At 35.4% G+C, this 23,099-nt stretch overlaps 1 protein-coding gene across 1 annotated transcript in view; it reads left to right on the top strand.

The window, feature by feature from the left end:
- CORIN (corin, serine peptidase) overlaps window positions 1-23,099 on the top strand; it is a 129,542-nt gene that overhangs the window by 50,060 nt on the left and 56,383 nt on the right. Inside the window, exons 5-6 of the mRNA XM_032186670.1 lie at window positions 8,137-8,318; window positions 19,993-20,106. Coding sequence (XP_032042561.1) covers window positions 8,137-8,318; window positions 19,993-20,106 — 296 coding nt within the window. The remainder of the gene's footprint in view (window positions 1-8,136; window positions 8,319-19,992; window positions 20,107-23,099) is intronic.

A 23,099-nucleotide genomic window follows, 5' to 3' on the forward strand; every position in this document is an offset into this window, starting at 1 on the left:
GCTGTACACAACTACTGATATGTATAGTTTGTGGAGGACAACTTGATGTACAGAAAGTGATTACTTAAGAAATTAATTTAAAAATTAAAAGCTAGAAAAGTAATCTAGAGATAGACAATGGCATCCTGCATTGACCAAAATGATGTTGGTGGTTCAGTGGGTGTGAGGCTAACTTTTACCACAGCAGGCACCATCAAATCTGTCTGCAGTGTTTCACTCTCTCCACAGGTCTAATGTACTGACCATGAAAACTTTCCCAAATCACAAAATAATCTTCTGTCAAAGTGTGTTGGGAGGAGTTAAGGATGGAACAGAGTTAAAAGTTTATCAAGCTGAGAAATATTTTTCAGAACAGTCTGGGCATGGGAATGTCCCTTTGAAAACATATTTCACAACACTGCCCAGGGGAGTTAAGGGAAGGAGGCAGAAGAGGAAATCAGGAGGACTGGTTATTTTATGAATGCATATTTTACTGATTGATTGCCACCAGCCTGGTTGGCCTAATGATTTTCTGTATGTATTGTCTATTATAAGCTGTAGTGTCTGGTCTCTAAGCTGGTTTGTTGACTAGGGATCACAGGTCTTTCTCTAATGCATACAATATGTTATTACAGATAAATAAATAGTGATCATTCAAGTAATTGAAATTATTATTTACAACAAATCATAAAGTGAACATGGCCTTTTGTTAATATTTATTTGACAATTTATTATAGAGAAACAGACTTTGTTTTTACAAAAAGAGATCTATTTCTTTTAATAAATTGGAGTAACTGTAACACATGAGCTTTCAGTAAAACTTTGTATTTTCACAAACATCGTGGGAGAATTAAGACTGGTAGTTCCCTGTGAGACTTTTGCATGTGGACTCAAAACCACAAACATGTAGTTGAGGGAACATTTTATCTCTACCATAACCCCTCTAGTAGGTATGAGTACACCATTTGTGCAGAAGTTAATAAACAAAAAGGTTTTGGATTGAACAGTGTTTAAAGGATACTCTGAGAATTCATGTGCTTTTCAGCTCATGCTTAATCTCTTTTAATGCTCATGTTATTAACAAATACCTTTTAAACTATCAGCAGTAAAAAAAAAAAAAAAAAAAGTAATGAGAGTTCAGCTAGAAAGACATACTAAATTTTTTGTACTTTTGCCTCTCCTGTGAGAAGTAATTGTTCCTCTGCTGGAGCCTGCAGTGGTAAAGCACCACTCTATCTGCAGGCTGAGCAGCACAGGCAAGTTAGTCACAGGATCATGCAGGTGGGATGGCCCCTCTGGAGCTCTTCTGCAACCTCTATTTAGATCAGGCCCAACTTTAAAGATAGATCAGATTGCTCAGGGCCATTTCCAGAGGTTCCACAACCTCTCTGGTGACAATGTTCTGGACCACATATTAGATTTCAAATTGCAATAATTTGGCAGTATTGCTGAAAGAATCAGTTTTATCCTCTTTCTGTACTTGTTTTTCTCCAACTCAGCATTTTTGAGGTATGAACTTCTAAGAGTGGGGAAATACCCATAGAGTTAAAAATGTCACATATCTGTTCTTTCATCAAACTGCACCTTCAGTGAGATTTTATTCCATAAATATCCTGAAGAGCAGGACTGCACCTTAATACATTGCCTCTGTCCATGCCTGCTGCTGGCACCAGATAAATTATGGTAAGAGAGCCATAGACCTGCCTGTTTATTTTTAAAATAATTGGTCTCTGAGTAGCAGTAAATAAAGACTAATCAAGATGGAGATTTTTAATCATCTTTTCATCCTTCAGTAGATTAAGCAACATGTCCATACTAAACTTGATCATTATCCAGAAAATTTTAATTTATAGAGCACACATGACTGAATATTGAAACTGGGCCAAATATTGCAGTAATTGCTGGGTAATCCAATATCTTCTGGTTTGTCAAAGCTTCTATAAATTCTCCTTAGCTTTTTAAAATCAGTATGCAATTGTCTTTTAGAATCCTATTAATTTTGAAATTATTGTTGTTCTGTGTATATATCCAAACATATACACTATAAATGTTTAGGTGGAGGATTACCTAAACTAAGCAAGTGAGGTGAACTTACATTTGTGGTGTTTTTTTTTTTTTTTTTTTTTTTTTTTTTTTTTTTGTGTGTGTGTGTTTGTTTGTATGTTTGTTTTTCTTTCATATAAATGAAAATTATTTAATATGCAGATGAACCTACTGAACAGATTACTCATCTCTAACATATTTAGAAACTTTTAAACTGCTGTTTATATGGGTAAATATAATTGTACAGAGTTATATTTTAATATTTTTAATCTATTTGTAAAATTTCAATGACTAATCAGTATGTTGAAACACCTTTGGAAAAAATGAACCATACATGTATATTGAACTTTGCTATAGTTACATTTGCAGAAATTTACATACTTGTACTACTCTTACCTGATGGCTGTATATCAGGCAATAGCTACAGGGGATGCTTAGGAAGTTAATGATTTAGATATGGGTTAAGGAATACAGAGATCAAACTGAATAGTTCACATGTGTATAAAACTTCATCTGAAAGTCCTCAAGAGCTGTTTATTTTTATTTTTAAAATGACAGTCACACTTGTACAAATCATAACAACAGCATAAATTTGTTTAGCCATGGTTAGCTCAAGTAGTTCTCAGTCACAGGCTTGTTAAATTCAATTAATGACCCCACTATCATTTCCTTGAAAAAGCAAGTCAGCAAAACATACTGCTTTCCATTACAATGTGAGGTCATCATGTATGCTCCATTGGACCAGTGGGAGTAATTTAAAGCTAATGAGACAGAATCACTGCTTATGTTACTTTTCAGTGTAATATAATTTTATAGTGTATTGTGTGTTTTCTTAGAAAGTAAATGAGAAGTTAACTCAGCATCAGTCTGAATAAATTAAATGGCTAACATCAGAAAATAGGTAAATCGATACTCCATTTTAGCTATGTGGCATTTTACAGGTTTTTAGAGATATTTTTGGAGCTTAATCACCCTCCATAGGAAGTAATTTTTTTTTATTATTATTATTTTTATTTTTTCTGGTGCTTTCTATGTTTAGGAGCCTCAGTTAAATCAGTTAATACCTTTGCCCAAATGTAACTCAGTTAATAAAACTTCTTGAATAAGTGAATTAATTAAAAATGAAAAGCTAACAAAGTCCAAAGCCCTAAATGACTGTTTCCAGTCACTTGCCTTGTCAAATGCCCTTCATTTAGGGAGTTTCTCAAGCCCCAGTCAAGAGGCAGTGATGGCTACTGTGGTGCTCTTGCTGTGCACTTTCTCTCCTTATCAAAATAGATTCTGTGTAAAAAAGAAGAGTATTTTGGAATGTCTTTATCTGAAGAAACATTTCAGGTCCCATAGTAAACCTTTAATTTGACAGTACAAGGTGCAGAACTAATAAGCAGCAGCTCTTCCTGTCAGTAAGAGGGACCATTTGTCCTTGGGTTTGTACACAACCAACTATGTGCTTTCTAGTGTTGAATTCTGTGTCTTTCAACACACCATAATCTGGTGGTGAAATTTTAGAAATTTATTCTAAAATTTAGAAATTTATTCTATTTTAGAATATATGTGCTTATTTCCAGGCAACAAGTAAGCTGCCAACAAGGGAGCTGCAAAGAAACAGCAGTTGTAGAGATAAAGGCTGTTGTCTTGTATCTGATCATTTCAATTGTAAAGAGTACATAAAGAGCATCTAGTATTGTGTAAACTTATCTAAAGTTATTTGGGGAATATATTGCTAAAGGTATCTATTTTGAATCAGTGGTTCCAGCTACTGTATGTAATAAACTCAGCAACAACAATGGCAGAACATTCCTTCTGTTAGATACTAAGCAGATGAAAGCAACCACACTGATGTCAGAATACAAGTGAGTATTTTGCTTTTCACTGATTTCTCCACATTAGCATGGGTAGTCAGGCACCTCTGGCAGCTTTTTATTCCCTGTCTGTAGGGTTTACCGCCATCTTATCACACAGTTGCTAACGGTACTGTGTTTTTTCTATTACTGTAAAATAAAACACTAGAGTAAGTAAGGAAACTTGGGTACTGAAGACTTATTCAATTCAAGCCACTTATTCATGTCTGAATGTGGAATTCTAGCAATGTTTTTGGGGTGAGGAGGTAGAACCATGATTCAGATACAAAGAGAAATACAATTTAAGTAGTATACTTGGACAAAGATCTTTTTCATTATGAATGGGTACATGTATGAATGAAGCAAATTGTACTTGCAAAAGCCCAAAAGGTTTTGCAGTAATTTAGATATAAACTGCAACAAGTTGTGTTGAAAATTTCATTAGTGTAGGTATGCAGGAGAAAACAGGACTCTTTATCAGGGATTGTAGTAATGGGACAAAGGGTAATGACTTTAAACTGAAAGAGGGTAGATTTGAATTAGATATAAGGAAGAAATTCTTTCCTATGGGTGTGGTGAGGCACTAGAACAGGTTGTCCAGGGAAGCTGTGAATGCCCCATCCCTGGAATTTTTCAAGGTCAGGCTGGATGGGGCCCTGGAAAACCTGATCTAATGGGTTGGAATTAGATGATATTTAAGGTCCCTTCTAACCCAAACTGTTTTATGATTGTATGATACATTATATGAGGCATATGGGATCTAAATGTGGCCTGGATGTGAAGACACAGGATGAAATGCAGTTTGAAAATGATTCCCAAGATGCAAGTCTGTGACAGATTGATTTATTTCTGGAAACAGCATTTTGTTCCTTCTCAAACTCTGAGGCAACTGTTTATCCTCACAATAAAGAATGGTGAGGATTCATTCTCATGCTTTTTTATTTTTGCAATAAACTATTTCAAATATGACAGCTTTCATTAATGATTAAACTTACTATAATCTACTTAAAGAAAGCAAAAATGATAATTTGAATGCCTGTATGCATGCATGTGTATGTGTGTTTGTGTTTTTATTTCTGAAATGTCAAAAAAAAAAAAAAAAAAAAAAGGAATACTGAATACTGGATTATTGGCTAGACAATTTAATTCCTTGAAGAGGATCTCTTTTTTCAACTGAAGCCACCTGCCTCTCATGTCCCTATCATCCACCACTGCGAACTTGATTCAACAGCCTCCCCATAGGTCCTCAGGCCCTGAGATTGCTCAACCTACTGGAGCCCTGTTGGCCCTCTGTTGCAAGGCTGCGCTGCTGGCTTTATGCCCAGCTTGCTTTCTACCAAGGCCCCAGCAAAGCTTCTCCCCAGAAAGTAAGTATCTAACCTGTATCATTATAGTGAATTCTTTCTTCCAAAATGCAGGAATTTGCACTCATCCTGGTTGAATTTCATGATGTTCTGGCTGGCCCATTCCTCCAGCCTGTCCAGGTACCTCTGAATGGCAACTCTGCCATCAAGCATTTTGATTACTTTCCTCATTTTAGTGTCATCTGCAAACTTTACAAGAATGCACTTGGTCATCAGCTCTAGGCCCTTAATAAATATGTTGTACAGGACAATCCCAGTATTACACATCTAGTTATTTTATCATAAAAATCAGGTTGGTCAGCCCTGACAAATGCCATGCTGACAACCTATGACAAATTTATGCTGACATTTCCAAGTCATCATCATCTTGCTGTGACCAGAAGCGTGTTCAAGGAGGACTTGCTCCATGATTTTTGTAGGGACTAAATTAAGGCTGACCATCTTGAAGATACCCAGCTTGGTATTTTTGGCCCTGTTTTTGAAGATGGGTGCAACACTTGCTGTTTTCCAGTCATGAGCAACCTCCCTTGATTTCCATGACCTTCCAAAGACTGGCCTTGCAAGAGCACTGGCCAGTTCTCTCAGCACCCTTGGGTTCCATGGACTTGTTTGAGTAAAGCATTTCTGAATGCATCAGCTGGTTTTGTAAGGGAGGCATATTTAATTAAATGTATTCTAGGTCTCTGTAAATGTTGCTACTTCCATCAAGAGTTGACATTTTCCACTTGAAGCAGTGTTTTTTCCTTTCAAAATTTGGTGACAAATAACCTTCATGGGCAATGTAATATTTGTTTAGATGAAATTCACTCTAACTACATCACTTTCTGTATGCAATCTCTCCAGAATTTGTTGTGATAAGAAAATCAGCTGTGGTAACAGTTGTGGCAGCTCATGATTATGATGGAAAAATGTAATTGTTTAGGTACAAGTAACAGTCTAATTATCTTTTATTTACAGGGCTGTTGATACTATCAGAAGATGACCCTAAAATCAGACAGTGAAGACAGTAGGCTCTTGCAGCCATATTTCTAAATTGGATAAGAAAATGAATAAAAACAATATGCAAATCACATTTTAAACAGATATGTTAGGAAGTCATTATTCGTGTTTTCTGAATGACAAAACATTGATTTCAAGTTAAATAAAAAATTACAATTTATATAATAGTTTTTTAATAAAATAAAGCCAGCAACATCTAATAATGTTTCATTTTTTTAATTTTTTATTTTTACTTTTATTTCAGAGCCAGAGGTACATTTTTCATTATATTCTCAGGAATATGTGTTCCAACTCTAATAATGCCTGAGAAAATTTGAACTGTTTTAAATGTGACTGAGATTAATTATTTTTTTTCTTACGATTTTTATGCAATTTCTGCTCTTGACTATTAATTCATAAATTATAAATGTATATTAGCTTCCCTGTCTTTCACTGGTAATTTTGTTTTAGAATATTTTAAGAAATGCAAAGAGCACTAAAGTGAATCCTAGGGAGATATCCACACAATGAGAAAATGTAGTGATAAGGCATTAGGTATTATTGAGAGACCTTTTATGACATTTACATGCCTTATTTCAGTTACCTCAGCCAGAAGGCTGACATAGTCTTCTGACAAAGTCCACTCAGAGGTCTTGTTTTTCCTGCTATATATCTAGGCCTCTTTTCTTCCTAATTCATTGATGTCTATAATATGATTTTTTTCTCTAGAGGTTATGCGATACTGTCAAGTTGGAGTTTAGTTATTTATACAGTGAGAACAGGTTTATTTATTGGGTGCCACCATCTAGTCACGTTAGTGCTTCCACTTTCCAGCCAGTGGATATTTGTCTTACATGTTGTTCTATATGTAACAGTCATATAGATTAAGTGTTTGCATGGGCAGGCAATGTGTCTCATTTGAGCTGTGTTATGGGTCTTTCAGATGCAATTGCACCTGCTTTTGCACTTGCTTACTGAGAGGCTTGCCTCCACTGTGCTCCAGCAACAGCTTAGGTTAGTCTGTTTGACAGCAGTAATAATGTGCTCGCACAGATAGAGCTGACTGCTGCTGAGAAAGGCATTGAGCAGTTCTTTATAGCTAAGATTAACACTGGTTGTGCAAGAGCTTTTCTTGTCCACAAGAATATTTTTCAGGTGGTAGCTGGCAGTAAAGCAGAGAACTGTGTGTGTTGAGATTCAGATATTCCTTCCTGTGTGCATTATGCTGCAGTAGTCTATTGTAAATTATGTCTGCCACATATCATCTAACTTGGCTGAGGCTGCTTTGAAATTTCTTGTCTGCTCAAATCTTGACTAACTTGGCTAGCATTGTATCAGCTGTAATCCTGGTAACTTTACTGTTTTTGTCCTTGTCCAGATGTACAGTTAGCATATTAATAGATTCCTAGCAATTTTTACTGACTTGTAAAACAGTTGTTGGTTCTCTCCATGAGCAGATTCAGCACACCAAAGTTGTTAGAAAGCTTACCCAATCAAAAACATATACGTTTTTTTCCGAGTTAATGATTTTTTATCAGCTCATGAAAGTGCTTGACAAAAGTCTGAGTGGGTACATCTGCACAGTTTGGGGAAAGAAGGAGAGGATGAGAAAGCAATCTCTTCTCTTGTGTCAGTGCACTATTGCATTGCTTAAACTGTTGTTTAAAATCAGCTTGTGCAAATTTGGACTTAGAAACAGTTCTGAGCTTGACAGGGGCTTAAATGTAGCCTGAAAGCCAGAGCTGATGTTACTTTCAGTGACTAGTTTTTATGTACCCTTTTGGTGCAGCTCTGTAGAAAGTCAAATTTTTCAAAAGAATTAATTGCTACTTTTTTTTTTTTTTTTTTTTCTTAAAAAAAAATATAAAATTTTTTGCTATCTGCAAGAGTGATAATCCTTTTTATCTTCGTTCTCTGTCTCTTTTCTCCAGTCAAAGCCTCTTGCCGTGCAGGACATTTTGCGAGGCAGCAAAAGAAGGGTGTGAACCTGTCCTGGGGATGGTAAACGCTTCTTGGCCAGAATTCCTCAAGTGTTCTCAATTTCACAACCAAACTGAAAATGACACAATGGAAAGGGTATGCTTCTCACCATACCAAGAAAAAGGAAAGCAATGTATGTTTCCATTCTCAACTTTTATACCATGTTCAAGAGTTCCTATTTAATAACGTATTATTTAATTCTATAGCATAAGCTCTGGGATGAAATTGTTGTTTCTGGTTCTGTTGTTATGTTAGTTCACATTACTGTGATAAGGCCTGATTGTCAGGAGGGTATAGTTTTGTCATGCTTTAACTGCTTTGGCGTATTTGCTGATTTTTTTTTTTTAATTATTATTTTTATTTACTTTATTTTTTATAATACTTGTATTGATTTGAGGCTGTTTTATATTACATTAAAAATTATGAGCTGTTTCAAGGGAAAGAATGCAGGAGAAAAATAATAGACCCTTTAAAAATGTTCTGCTGACTTTCTCCTTGCTCTAGTAATAATAGGTTTGGTATTTGGAGCAGGAACTCAATAAACAGACAAATTTTAAACATTTCTTCTTTTTCCTTGCTGTAAAAGTGAGTCCAGAGCTGATCAAGATTTAAATTTTTCAAAAGGTTGGGTTCGTATACATCTGCTAGAGGCTTCTTAGACTTTTGGGAATAAAAGTCCCTGGAAGCCTATCTAAATACACGGCTTTTCCTTTTCCCCAGAGCTGCTGCTCTGTTCTCTAGATGCAATATAGATGAGATTAGACCTGGCAGCAACAAGACTGACTCTTTTTTCCTATTGGCCCCATTGCTAGAGTTCAAGATCTTGCTGGCATTTGAGACTTTACTGCTGATATTCATAATCCTGTGAGCCTATGTGGCAGAAGCTTGTACTGTCCATCAGTAGGTTTCAATTTTGTTAATGACTTTTGGGTGACAACAGGCAGGAAGAAATGATATGATAAGAACTAAATGATAAGAACCATTTTTCATTTCTTTTTAAAAAAGTGAGGTTATACATATGAGTTTAAAAAGTCATTGAAGTTACTTATACAGTATATCTTTGAATGTTAGTTAATGCTACAGTTAATATCTGTATAGCCTGGCTTATATCTCCCTGCACTTTCTGAATATGCACAGAAATCTATCCTTTAATAATTAGATCAAGTCATTTTTCTAGTGAATTCCTCTGCATCTGTTAGGGCATGTTTTGAGGGTTAATGAAGTAAAGGAGGCTGTTGTGCAATATGTATCCTTGCTTGTGGGAACATTTGTAATGGCTGTGGTGACAAAATAGATAAAGAAGGATAGTGTTTTCTTAAAGGTAGCTGAGCACTTTCTGGAAAAACTGAACACTATCCACAAGTCTCTAGCTCCATAAGTTCCTATGGGCTTCTGGGCAAGTTACTGTAGTGAAAGCCACTGGGAACAGTGTTTTGATTATATGAAATAAACGTATGCTAAATATACTGAAAAATTAAGTATCACGGGCCTCTACAAATTGGAAGCATTTTTTTTTTCCCATGCTTCAGCTTCCCATTTGTGAAATGGGAATAAAACTGTCCTTTTAGCTTAGAGGGATGTTGTAACTATATGTGTTATGCCTTTGATATCATACAGGTTGAACATCCTATGAGCTAGGAATATAATAATTTTGTCTTCATGTCATTCACAGTAACAAGTAAGATAAGAGGCTGTAGTGTAAATGTATAAGGATGGTAAGTGGTTGTACACTGAGCAATGAGAGTAGCTAGCAATACTCAATAAATGACTAGCATATCAGTAATTGGTTACACTAGTTCTCAGCATAGAATGAGGTATACTTCTGAAAAAACAACAGGATGTTAGAAACCCAGGTTTCATGCATATTGGTATACCTACTGAATACAAGGTATGATATAAGTATGCCTGTTATATTTGGACAAATTATAGGTGGCTGAACTTTTCAAAAGCCTCAATAAATCTAGGTAATTGAACTTTTAGATCAAACTGGAAGAGGTTGCTGACTTCTGAAACTTTCAAGTTTCAGACTAAAATGATATAGTTAGTATTTCATAATGCTAGAAAAGAATATGCTAGACTAGTGTCTGACTGATTATTCTTCCATAGTTTTTATGTCAGAATTTATATCTCTGTGACAGTAAACTGTATAAATTGCAGAAAAGCACACAGTGGATGCTTGCTGTTTCTCACTAGTGGAAAACATCTAGAGCCAGTTGTGAAATTCAATGCCCTATCTGGCATACTGGAAACACAGGCTGCTTATTGGCAGCTCTGGCACCCTGTGGTATAAAATAAAAGGCATTTTTATTTAATTTATTCATGAACTAATGTGCATGATGCTTGGATATGAATAGCTTTCATATAGAATGATAACCTATAGAGAATATTTTGACATTTTTCATATAAAAGATTTTTTCTAACTTGATTCATGTTTGACTGAAAAAAAGTAGTTTCTCCCAGGCAGTAAACTGTTATAGAATACATACCTGATGTGGCCACAGAAGTACTGAATGTATTGGGAAATTTGAGCTGAATACCTTTATAGTAAAACCATCTGTGTTTGAAATGAATTGCAGAGAAAAAGGTTCAACATCCTAGACAGAGTTGATATCAATCATGTTGATATCATTTCACACAAATGGCAAAAGAATACCCAGTAGCTGACAATCAGCTACTATGAGAATTAAAATTCTAGGAATCCAGCTCTTGAGATTTAAGATCTGTTGAACTGGTTCCACAGTTCCACAGTGTAGTGGGCAAGCATCATCAGGCATTCATTCTGCACGGGTCCAATAATCTGTTCTTGGGGGCAAAAAAATCTCAGAAGCATTTCTGAGGGCTGCTAAGCATATCCCTAATCACAGAAATATTCCAGCCCTGTTTTTCCTGCTTTTAACTGTTATGGTGTTTTTCTGTTATTTTATGTGCTTTGAGCAGCCAACACAGCTGGTGCTGTTAAAACCGTGTAGAAAAAAACAGAGTAGCTTGAATGAGAAATGAAGGAACACAATGAGCAGACTTATATTAACATGGAGCTCTAGGAACGCCCTGACATTATGCTTTAATGAATCTAAATGCCAATATTCTTTCAAAAGCAGCAGTGAGGCTTTTGGCTCTTTATACAGTGAAGTTTTCTAAGAAACAGTACAGAACTGTCAGACAATGTTCACTTTTGCATTACATTGAAGAGGCATTAAGAAAGTCTGTTTTGGTTATTCTGTTAAAAAGTGATGCCCAAGAGGCATGAACTGCTCTTCATAGCTATGAGAACTGGAATAAGTAATACTATCTAAGCTATGTAAAAGACATAGTGTATTAAAATTTAAATACAGAATATAAATTTCACTGCATTGTTATGCTGTGTATTATTTACACTGTTAATTCTGAAAGATATGAAAAAGTATATAACAAAAATTCCAAGTGTTCATTTCCAATTAAAAAATATTTTAAAATAGCTAAAGGTTGTTCCAAATTATGAAAATATTTTTCATAGCATTTTTTTCAAGAACAAAGTTACAGTTTTGTCTTATGAGATTTTATCTCTCCACAGATAGATTTTGCAATATTTCTGAACATGAGCCAGCAGTGTGCCCAGGTGGCCAAGAAGGCCAACAGCATCCAGGCTTGTGTCAGGTGTAGTGTAGGCAGCAGGACCAGGGAGGCGATCATCTCCCTGTACTCTGCTCTGGTGAGGCTGCAACTTGAGTACTGCATTCAGCTTTGGGCCACTTACCACAAGGACATTGAGACCCTGGAGCATGTCCAGAGAAGGTCTACGAAGCTAGTGAAGGGCCTGGAAGGTCTTACGAGGAGCAGCTGAGGGAACTGGGGTTGTTTACTCTGGAGAGGAGGAGGCTCAAGGGAGACCTTATTGTTCTCTACAACTACCTGAAAGTAAGGTGTGGGGAGGTGGGGGTCAGCGTCTTCTCACAGATAACTAGTGATAGGATAAGCAGAAATGGCCTCGAGTTGTGCCAGGGGAGGTTCAGGATAGAAATGAGGAGAAATTTCTTCTCAGAAAGAACAGTCAGGCACTGGGACAGGTTGCCCACGGAGGTGGTGGTGTCACCGTCCTTGAGGGTGTTCAAGGAAAGGTTGGACATGGTGCTTAGGGAGGTGGTTTAATGTGTGACATTGGTGGTAGGGGGATGGTTGGACCAGATGATCTTGGAGGTCTTTTCCAACCTTAGTGATTCTGTGAATCTGTAAAGTAGTGAAAATTAAATATATGAAAACACATTTTCTTCATGCACCTCTTATTGCAAATGCCCCTGAATTGCAATTTCATTCTTATTGGAGTGAATGCTATTGGTCTTAGCCCTGACTCAGATTTAATGGGGACATTGACTTTCTTTATGTTAGTTCTTTAAAATATCTATTTTTGTCTTCATTGGCTGTTTTTGTTTCTTTGTTTAATTTTTGTTCCATGTGAGAAAGTGATTTTACATACTGTAGTGATTTCTGGGTATTCTAATCATCCCTACATACTAAAAAGGCATATCCCTTCCTTTTAAGAGTTAAACTTTAAATCTGTAAAAAGTAAAGAATAAATAATAATAAAAAAGTTGTGAAAGTAAATGATAAAAAAATAATGCCATGAAATTATAAGTAACACATGCAATTATAAATAACTTATATAACCTTTATATTCTTTAAGACAAAATTTTTTTGAACTTTTACACACTGGTTATTGCAGTAGTTCTTCAGTTGGATGCAGTCTTTTAATTAAGTTTTTCTGGTTAGAAGAGTTACAATATTTGGTGATCGGGAAAGCCATTGCTGATATCCCAGATACTCTCCCTTATTGGGAAGAACGTAGAAATTAATTATTGTACATATTGATAAATGCAGTGCAATGGCAACCTAAATGCATGAATAATTGGTGTGAGCTCTTTTTCAGCTCTTCAGAGATGACACCCCAGGAGTTCTTAGCCTGTTTTAATCTGGATAAGAAGCATTTAATTGGAGCACCACATTAAGAATATTAGCAACAGTAATTTACTGCTTATGCATTCCATTTTAAGGTGCTGTAAAAACAAATAGTTAATAGATTTATTAATGGCACAACTACAGACTTCAGCAGAATTTGTTTATAACATTGCTTTTACCTAGGTTTACCTTTGTGTTTTGCAGTAACTTAGCTGAACAGTTCAAACATTCTTGTAGTGGCTGTCATCATACATTACTTTGTCCTGCATAAACTGCTACAGTGAAAACAATACAGAAAATACTTAAGAAAAATGAATATAATGTGCGCAAGAAAGCTGCCAATTTTCTTGACCAAATATGCTGAACTAATGCAAATCTTGCTTTGCTTTGTTTGTTCCAAGCATCAAACACCAATAAAAATTGTTCTGACCCTTTTTATTTAATTTTTATTTCCCTTTTGTGCGCTGTTTATCTTTCAGGACTCTTCACCCTGATATGAATTTGGAGAAATTGCTTTGAGAAACAGCTTTGGACAGAGACTCAGCTAGTAGAGACTCAAGGCAATCTCTGGTTACAACCAGATTTTATTTTAGTTTAGTTTATTATTTTATTTTATTTTATTTTATTTTATTTTATTTTATTTTATTTTATTTTAGACATTGAGAGGCTAATTATACAACACAGAAGTGATTTGAGAAAAAACTTTTAAAATCAGGAAGACATTATCTTTCTTTTGTGCCCTTGCATTCACTTAATGCAGTGAAAAGATGACAGAGGTGATATGTGTATCTGTAACACTGACACTGACCAGCTGGAAGACCAGCAACAGAGGGACCTTTTTTTGAGGCAAAGTATTTTTTTCAGAACTGTGATGGTGTTTCATGTGTGGAAACATTTACAGTTGAAGGATCTCTTTTTTCCCAAGCACTCATTCTTTACATCTGTTGACTTAACATTTTATTTTATTATGTCCATCAAGTTAATTTTTTTCTCCCATTGTGCCTCCCACACCATCTGCCTGCTTTTCTACTCCTTGCCTACTTCAATTCCAGCATGGAGTCTCTCATGTGGCCTTTTTAGGCCACTTCACTTGATTGGAAGAGAAAGGTCTCTTGTGTTCTTCTACCGTGGAGTTTTGCATTATAGGGAATTAAAGAAATGAACAGTTTCTTAAGAGGAAGGAGCTGCCAACTTTCCTAACTCAGTGATCGTGATCCTAGTATCAAAACTTTCTATAGCTGACAGTGACAAGGTGCAGACGCTGTGCCTCAGGATACACAGAATACAGAGAGCAGGTGATGAAAATCTGCAGGCAAGAGAATACATGGATTCTTCTGAGTCCTACTGTGTTATTGTAACTGTGTGAATGACTGTATTTGAATCAGAACAGAAATCCTTGTAATACTGTTTCCAACAGCTGCTTTAAAATTATATGCCAACAGAGAAACAGAACAGGGCAAGACTCTGGGGCAATACTTGTTCAAAATCCTCCTGCATTTGCCATCTATTTGAAATTCAAGGAAATTCCTGAAATTTTTGACCCACCATAATTTTTTCTTCTACTGTTTTGTCCCTTTGTTTCATGAATCTACATTCATTTTAGTATCCACTAAATAAATATCCTGTAGTAAGGTGTTACAACATATTTCTGCATTATATGAAAAGTACTACTAACTGATTTTTTTAAGGCTATTTTATTTGATAGCATTCTTCATAGCATTAGACAGTGAATGGTGTCTCTTCTTCACTTTGAAAAAAATAATAGCACTTTTCATGGACATTTTCACAGATATACAATGCTTTAGCTTTTACTATGCCTTGAAATGCAACCAGATAATGTATTTGTTTCAGTTTGTGTTATCTGTAGTTAGTTATCCAGGGATGTGCCTGCATAATCCTCTAGAAGGCATTCCAATAATCTGGCTGAGAGGTAGAGCACATAAATGATCTTGGCACCTTGGAGACATTTTTGATAATATAGTAGCTGGAGGTAAAATAAAGCACTTTTTTTTTTTTTCTTTTTTTTTTTTTTTTTTTTTTTTTTTCCATTAGTGGTTTTTAGTCAGGTATTTTTTGGAAACTTTTCCAGACTGTAAACCTCTCTGGCAAAGGTCTGAAATAAGCACCTGCAAATTGTTTCTCTGTCAGTAAGGATTGCTTCCATTTTCTTTGTGTCCCTTTCATCTAACATTGTGTCTTCTTCAGGAGAAGTGTTTGTTTTGGTACACAAGACAAGGCATTTATAATTTCCATTAAAATCTGATATTTGGAGATATGTTCAAGTTGTTAACCTTCTGGAAATGTCTTCTTGGACAAGCTTAATAGAAAATATAAATTAATTTCATTGGAGCTACAGTTCACAGTGTGTGTGCTCTCCTTGACCTGAGCTCTGCCCTGACTGGACCAATTATATTCAGTCATGGTCAGTTAGGAGACTCCAATAGGTGAGATGAATTTTCTTATGTTCACATAAGAAAAAGAAGATGTTCACATTAAAAAGTGTGCTAAGATGCTTCTAAAGAAATGGAGTAGATTGTGATGGAAATTAGAATGGATAGAAGCAGATAGAAGTAGGGAGGTATTAGGAAGAAAGAGTCAGAATGGTTTATAAGAATGTGAAAAAAAACTAGAAGTGAAAGTGGATTCCAGACTCTTTGTTCTTCTGATGCCTAAGAAAAACAGTTAGATAAATATCCTTGCTGTTTTTTACCTTTGTTCTCCGAAGCCATACTGGCACATTCTCATGCAACATAGAGCCCTGTTATTGTTACTACCTTACTACAAATGAAGATCTGTACTGATGGCAGAGATCAATAAGCAAATCAAGATGGTTCCTCTAATAGTTCCTTTTGATCTATATTATATTATTTTTTGAACATGCAGAAAATTGCATAAAAACCCAATTTAGAAGAATATAAGATTTCCAAGTTAGTTAAAGTTGCCTTTCCAACCTATAATAACTTTCTTGTATGATGAATTACAGTATTTTGATTATTTAATCTTCTATTTTTATCTGACATCATTGTCTATGAGATAAATGCTGGTCTACAGAGAATTAGAGTTCAGCTGAGGAAGGCCTCGCTGTAGTGCTTACTAATTGTAGAGACTGGAAAGCGCAATATGTAAGGCAATGTGTATATCTGGTGTTCATTTGCAACTGAAGTATGTTCTTGAAGTTACATGAATGCAATATGAGAGTCTATGCAGAAAAAAAAAAAAGTACTGAAAATATCTCAGATTGGACAATGGAAATTATTATTCATTATTTCTTATAATTTTGACCTTAATTTCTCAGTGCCTCTTTTTCCCCCTGTAAAATAAAAATGTGGACGCTATGTAATACTACGTTGCTGTTAAGTGTAATGTATTTTTCAGTTTGTAACACCCTTCCAAAATTAGAAAAAAAGAGGTGAGTCTGTAACACTTCAGTGAGTAATGAGAGGTTTTGCCCCATCTTGCATCTGATTAAGAGACATAAATGTTAAATAGCACAAACAAGTAGAAAGAAATTGTTTGTAAGTCTCTTATGTACTTTGGACACGTTTCTGCAAAATTAGAAACTTTCTGAAAAATAACTTGCATATGTAGCTTCCACTGCATGGCTCCATTACACAGCTATAAAATAATATTTTTATAGCAAAATCAAGATCATATGCTGCCCAGGTGGAGAGTGCACCTGGGAACGTAAAAGAAAAGATTTTGAAAGTATTCATACACGTTTCTATTGCAAACACATTTTTGTACAAGGGTGTGTGTGTTGACAAAAGACTGCCCCATTTCTTGGGGATGATAAAATAATATTTCAGTCATAGAAAAACAGACAAATATGTTGAGAAAAAAAAAATCATCTGCTGCCAAAAGTTAGGAATAAAAACGAAAGTGCTCTGTGTGTGTGTGTACATGTGTATCTATTACCATAATGCAATAGAAAGGACAGTTAAACTAGAACTGCAAATAAAATTGGAAATCTGGATAATTAATGGCACTTGCAGTCAGCGCAAGCTGGAACTATTATATATGAAGACCATATTCTGAATGTCAAGTGCTCAGTGGTACATCACAGCATCCACTATGGAATTCATGGTTCAGCAAAGTGTGAAGAATATCACATTGTTATACAGAAAGGCTGATCATGAGCAGAAATTATTTTGAAATGATTTTGTTTTTTGCATGCACACTAAAGGCTCCTTCTTTAATCTCAAGGGCAGATTTAACAGGTATAATAGTCTGATAGTCATGACTATCTGTTTTCTAAAATGGGTCATTTATTGATGACAATTTTAAATGGATTTTTTCTATCTCAACAATTTTATTATTTCCACTGAGATTTATCTTTCAGGTTTTTCTTGTGGCTTTCTTGCATTCAGTGATGTTCCTCTGAGAGCTTTGTTTTCCAAAGTGGAAATACATTTCAGTCCCTATGGGAAATCTTGAATATCAATTCATTTGTGTGAAAATAAGTTCATAAGTCTCCTGCAGCATAAGCTTCATAGTACCAAGGTTAATGAGTTTTCTCCAACCTTACAGCTTTTCACATCGGAATAAAAGAAAATGGCATAACATCTGCTATCCTTCAATCTAAAGCACTATGAGATCTTTAAATAAAAGCCATACGCTTGAGAATTTAAGGAAAAAAAATATTTTTTTGGTACAGAACCACAGAATGGTTGAGGTTGGAAGGGACCTCTGGAGGCCATCTGTTCCAACCAGCTCAAGCAGGGCCTCCCACAGCAGGTTGCCCAGGTCCACGTCCAGGTGGCTTTTGAATATCTCCAAGGAGGGGGACTCCACTGCCTCTCTGGGCAAGCAGTTCCATTACTCAGGCAAATACACTTACTAAAATCAAAAGGAACATCACAAGAAAATGAATTCTTTAAATTCTATGAAATGGTATGGCTTAAAAACTAAATCAAGCAGATAAAATTGATGTCATCATGGACAGTCAATATTTACTACTTTGTGTTTCTCATCTCTTTCTAGCTTTCATCTTTTATACCCTTAAATTGTATCTGCATACTTTGTGAAACATTCCCAGATTTCATCAGCATAATTTTGCTTTTCATTTTGTTTCATTTTTATATCTGCATCTTCTGAAGATACATAAATTGAGATTAAAGCTATGCTCTAAGTTACTTCACAACAGCCTGTGTTGTTGGGAGAGATTAAAAAAACCTTTCATTTTGTAAATGAAATATTGGCTCCAGGAAGAAGAGTTAAAATAAGATGTTAGCACTGTGTGAGCCTGGGGACTGACCTTTCACTTGAGCTTAGTTTTTGTTTGCCTATGAATGTGCTTAATGAACACATTATTGTGGTTAATCGTTTTTCTGTACGACACCTACACTAGGAATTCCAGTGAGTGCAGCACCAAGTAAAGTGTTGACACAAACATCATGAATGTCACTGATTTATTAATGCCTTCATCTGTAATATATGCAGTGTGATACCTTTGTGCTTTATCTTTCATTATTAATTGCATTGCTAAACTGAGGTCGTAAAAGCTTATGCTACTAAAAATTATGTACTTGGAAATTCAATTATTTTTACTTAATTTAATTTTAATAATTTCAGTGTGTATTCTGCATGAATATACTTGTAGGCAGGCATTTTTTGAGGAACACAAAATTATACTGAAAATGCTCATTTTTTTTTTCTTTTGAGTTGTAGATTAAAAATATATTTTTCTAGATTCTGTTAAGCTTCAGATTCAGAGAGTATAATGAGAAGAAATAAGAACTGCAATCCAGGGAAAAATGCAAATATGTATTTTTTAAAATAGGAAATATGGAGCTATGTTTTGATTAGGTGCAAAATGATGTTAACAGAGGAAGAGATTCTATAACTGCTGCTGCTGAAACTGCTGATTTTGCATACTTGTGCTTTGTTTTGTGGTAAAGTTGGAAAGCTACAATCACAGAGATAAAGACAGTTTATTAAGACAGGAAAATACTAAAGACAATAATAATAATAATAACAACAATGATGATAATAGTACTAATACTAATAATGTGTAGAAAACAAGTGATGCACAATGCAATTGCTCACCACCTGCTGACCGATGCCCAGCCTAACCCCGAGCAGTCCGTTCCCCTCCCCTGGCTAGCCACCCCTATATACTGTTTAGCATGACGTCAGATGGTATGGAATACCCCTTTGGCTAGTTTGGGTCACCTGTCCTGGGTCTGTCCCCTCCCGGCTCTTGCTGCACCCCAGCCTGTCCATTGGCAGGACAGAGTGAGAAGCTGAAATGTCCTTGACTTGGTGTAAGCACTGCCCTGCAACAATTAAAACATCGGGGTGTTATCAGCACTCTTCTCATCCTAAGCCAAAACATAGCATTCTATCAGCTACTAGGAAGAAAATTAACTCTGTCCTAACTGAAACCAGGACAAACACTGATGATGGTCTTCTAGCATTCTGGGAGTTATAAGGATATTTGAAGAATTCTTCCCTATAGAAAGCATCTGGGCTATGACATTGTTAAGTCTTTACTTAGTAACTTTGTGCCTCAATGCCTAGGCTGGGAAGATCTATTTGTTGTAACTGTAGTTGGATATTTCATCCCATGCATCTATTTAATGGAAAGAGTTTGCTTAATCCTATCCTAAAATCAGTATTAGAAGAGTTAATCTGAGGAGGTGCTTTTTAGAGACAAAGATAGATTGAATCCTACTGATTAGCTCAGTCTAGATACCTGTTTTTTTAAATAACAAAAGTTAGATGAAAATGCCAGCTTGAACTTGCTTGAATTTGATTAATTTGAGGTTTGTTGCTTAAGTGTATCAATGAAGACTCAGTCTTCTAAATATCTTTCATTTTTGCTTATTTTTAACATATATCTAAAGTTTAACACATATTCTTTCTTTCCTCTTTTCCAGCACTATGTGGAGGAGAGGAGAGTTTTTTGTGTGCCAGTGGGATCTGCATCCCAGGGAAACTGCAGTGTAATGGCTACAATGACTGTGATGACTGGAGTGATGAGGTCCATTGCAGTAAGTTTCTTACATCCTGCAGTGCTCTCTGAAAGCACTGAATCCATTCAGGGAAGCCCAAAAGCTAAAGTAGTCTATCGGAACAGGATAAGAGCTTTGCACAGTATTTGTATATATTGACATTTGGACTTTCTCAGTTGCCACTGTTTACCTTTGCTCACTCTTACTGCAGATTGTATTTCAATCTATCAAAATTTATGCTTGGAAACAGATTTCATTAGCAGTTAAGAATTGCTAAGATTTCTGAAAGGAGCTACATGGAAATATTTTGGAGCAACTTTTTAAAAATGGGCCAGTGACATGCCAAAAAGAACACTTCTTTTAATGAACTGAAAACTGTTAGGTATATCTTTTTCCTAGTCCTTGGCATTAATTTTGTTTTTTGTAATGTTAAGCTAAAAAATTCAAAATTGCCTGTCAGTCCCAAGTTCTATTAGAAATGGGAAAATAAGAAGTTATTAATGTAAGAATAAAAACTTTACATGTTTTGAAAAAACAAGCATAAATGAGATTAATTAAGACTACTTTTAAAAGAGAGACTGTCTTTAAAACAACACAGGGTTTATACGTAGAAGATGTCTTTTATTTTATCACCTGTTTGAGTTGGGGAGTAGGGGTGAAGAAAAACCTTTGCCAGATAAGCAGCAGTTACACAGCAGAAACAGTGACACTGAAGGAGGACTTATTCACCTGAAAGTTTGTCTGATAAAAGATTGTCTTTCCTGTAGTACATGCCCCTTTCAAATTCTGAAGTCACCACAATTAGAGGAACATTTTCACCAGAATTTAATAAAGTATGGAAATACACCATAAATATGGTATAAAGTATGGAAATGCACCATAAAGGCATTCAGGACAACATTACTGTTACCTTGTATTAGTTATTTTTATTGCCAATACTAACCCCAACATTATGATTTGTGCACAGCAGTGTTCTCTTCCTAGTTATTAAGTCCAAACGTTATTTCCTTTATAGGAAAGTTTTATCTAACATGAAAATTTTTCATGTTAGATAAATTTTCATGTTTTTCATGAAAATGTTTCATGAATTTGCATGAATGAAAATTTGAATAACATTAAAATTTTTGTTAACCCTGGGGGATAGAGGAAAAAGAGTATAAGAGACTATCAGCAGGTTTGGTTTAGAGTAAATGTATTGAGGAGGTATATGCAAGATATACCTGGGTATAAGCAAATGGCTCAGTTCTAGGCTTATTTCTGCTCCATTAATTGCTGAGGAGCTGTTTTGTCCACATAAAGTAACCAACAAGGACTGAGAATACAGATGAGAAGAATATTTGGACTCTTTAGCAAACAAACTTTTGCAGCAGACGACTGACACAGAGCAGGAATTACCCAGAAATACAAGTATTTCTACTACTCACGTGAAGAGAATACATGAGACTCCTCACAATTTACATGATTGTTAGGAGATCCTGAGTCAATTAGAACTGTAAGGAGAGTTTTTTACAGTTACTTCACAAATGAGATTAAGAGGCTTTTAAAATCAAATGGTCAAGTTTTATTAGAAGGTAAAGAATAATAATTATTTAAAACAGAAAACTGAAAGAAACATGATAAACCAGAATAGAAATGAAAAGGATTTACAAAGAAAACTGCCTTTGCTTGCTGTGGCCTTCAGGTTGGGTCTTTTATACAAGCTCAAGTCCAGTCAACTCAGGAGCTCTTTTCCTCAGTCAGTTCTGCTCTGTCCTCTTTTGCCCTTGGAAGGTTTCTTTCTCTATCATAAATGCTTTACCTTTATGCCTTGTTTGAAAATCAAACCATTTAAATTAATCATTATTTCTGAAGGAAATTAATGTGGAAAAACTTAGTGAGGAGATCTTATTGTTAAGAAAGGCAGTATTTATCCTAAACAAAACAAAACATATGTCATTCATTTGCAGTCATTCTCATTGATTTAATTTTCTCACCTCCAGTGTGTATACAGGTGGTCTGGTTAAAATCTCTTGTGTTTGATAGGGAAGATGAAAAACACTTGCTTTTTTATCATCTTAGTGTCATTTTGGTTTCTTCTTTGGCAAAGAAAAGTTAATCTTCAGATAAGCATTTTACAGTCCTAGGGAGCGAGCACTTTTTGGAAAACTTTTTTGAAAATATTCCTGAAACTCACTTTTTTTTTTTCCTTTCCATGTGTCTCCAGGGTTGGTCTTGACCTTTAGGTCAAGCTGTTCTTTATCTTTTTGCTGTCAGATCATTTAAATGAGATTGCATTTACACTGCTCTGTAGCAATTAACAAACAGCATTCCTTTAACACTTGTTCTGCTCTTTCTTTTGATGTTGTCACACATACACACATTTAGTTTCATGGTTAATTCATGCTGATCTTAATATTTTTGTTACTCATTTCTACATTTCCTCCCACAATTTTGTTAAAGAAAAGACAGCTGCAGTAATAGCACAGCAGCCTTCTTGTTGGCTACTTTAGGGTTAATTCCAATGCACCTGATGGGTGCATTGATATTTGGTTTTAGTGCCTTGATCAGTTCATTCTATGGAGGGACCACATGACAAGAGATGAAGCCCATTCACCTCAATACCTTTGGTCTTAAAGGTACTGCTCAGTCATGTTTGAACCATAATTTCCACATAAAAATCTGGTTACAAATGCAATTGTAACCAGAAGCATTCCCCCCGGAACATGCAGTTTCCTGTTGAAGCTTCCCTAATTTACAATCCCAAAATATAGGACTTGTTACATTTCTTTTAGATGCACCAATCTGAAGAGATGTCTCTGGTTTCTAGTTACGAAAATACATGCTTCAGTGACAGAGTCATCTGTCCCTGTGCAGTTGACTTCTTTTGACCTAAATGTCTAAAGTGATTCTGCAGAGAATCAGCTGGGAGAGTCTTCTGATGTATGATTCATCTGATTTGAAGCAGATATTTTGGACTGTATGCTTTAGAAACTAAATTATGTAGATGTCTATAAGGTTGTGTGAGGTGAATCTAACAGTTGTGCCTCCTTAGT

The sequence above is a fragment of the Aythya fuligula genome, chromosome 4 (assembly GCF_009819795.1).
Source record: "Aythya fuligula isolate bAytFul2 chromosome 4, bAytFul2.pri, whole genome shotgun sequence".
NCBI lineage: Eukaryota > Metazoa > Chordata > Aves > Anseriformes > Anatidae > Aythya > Aythya fuligula.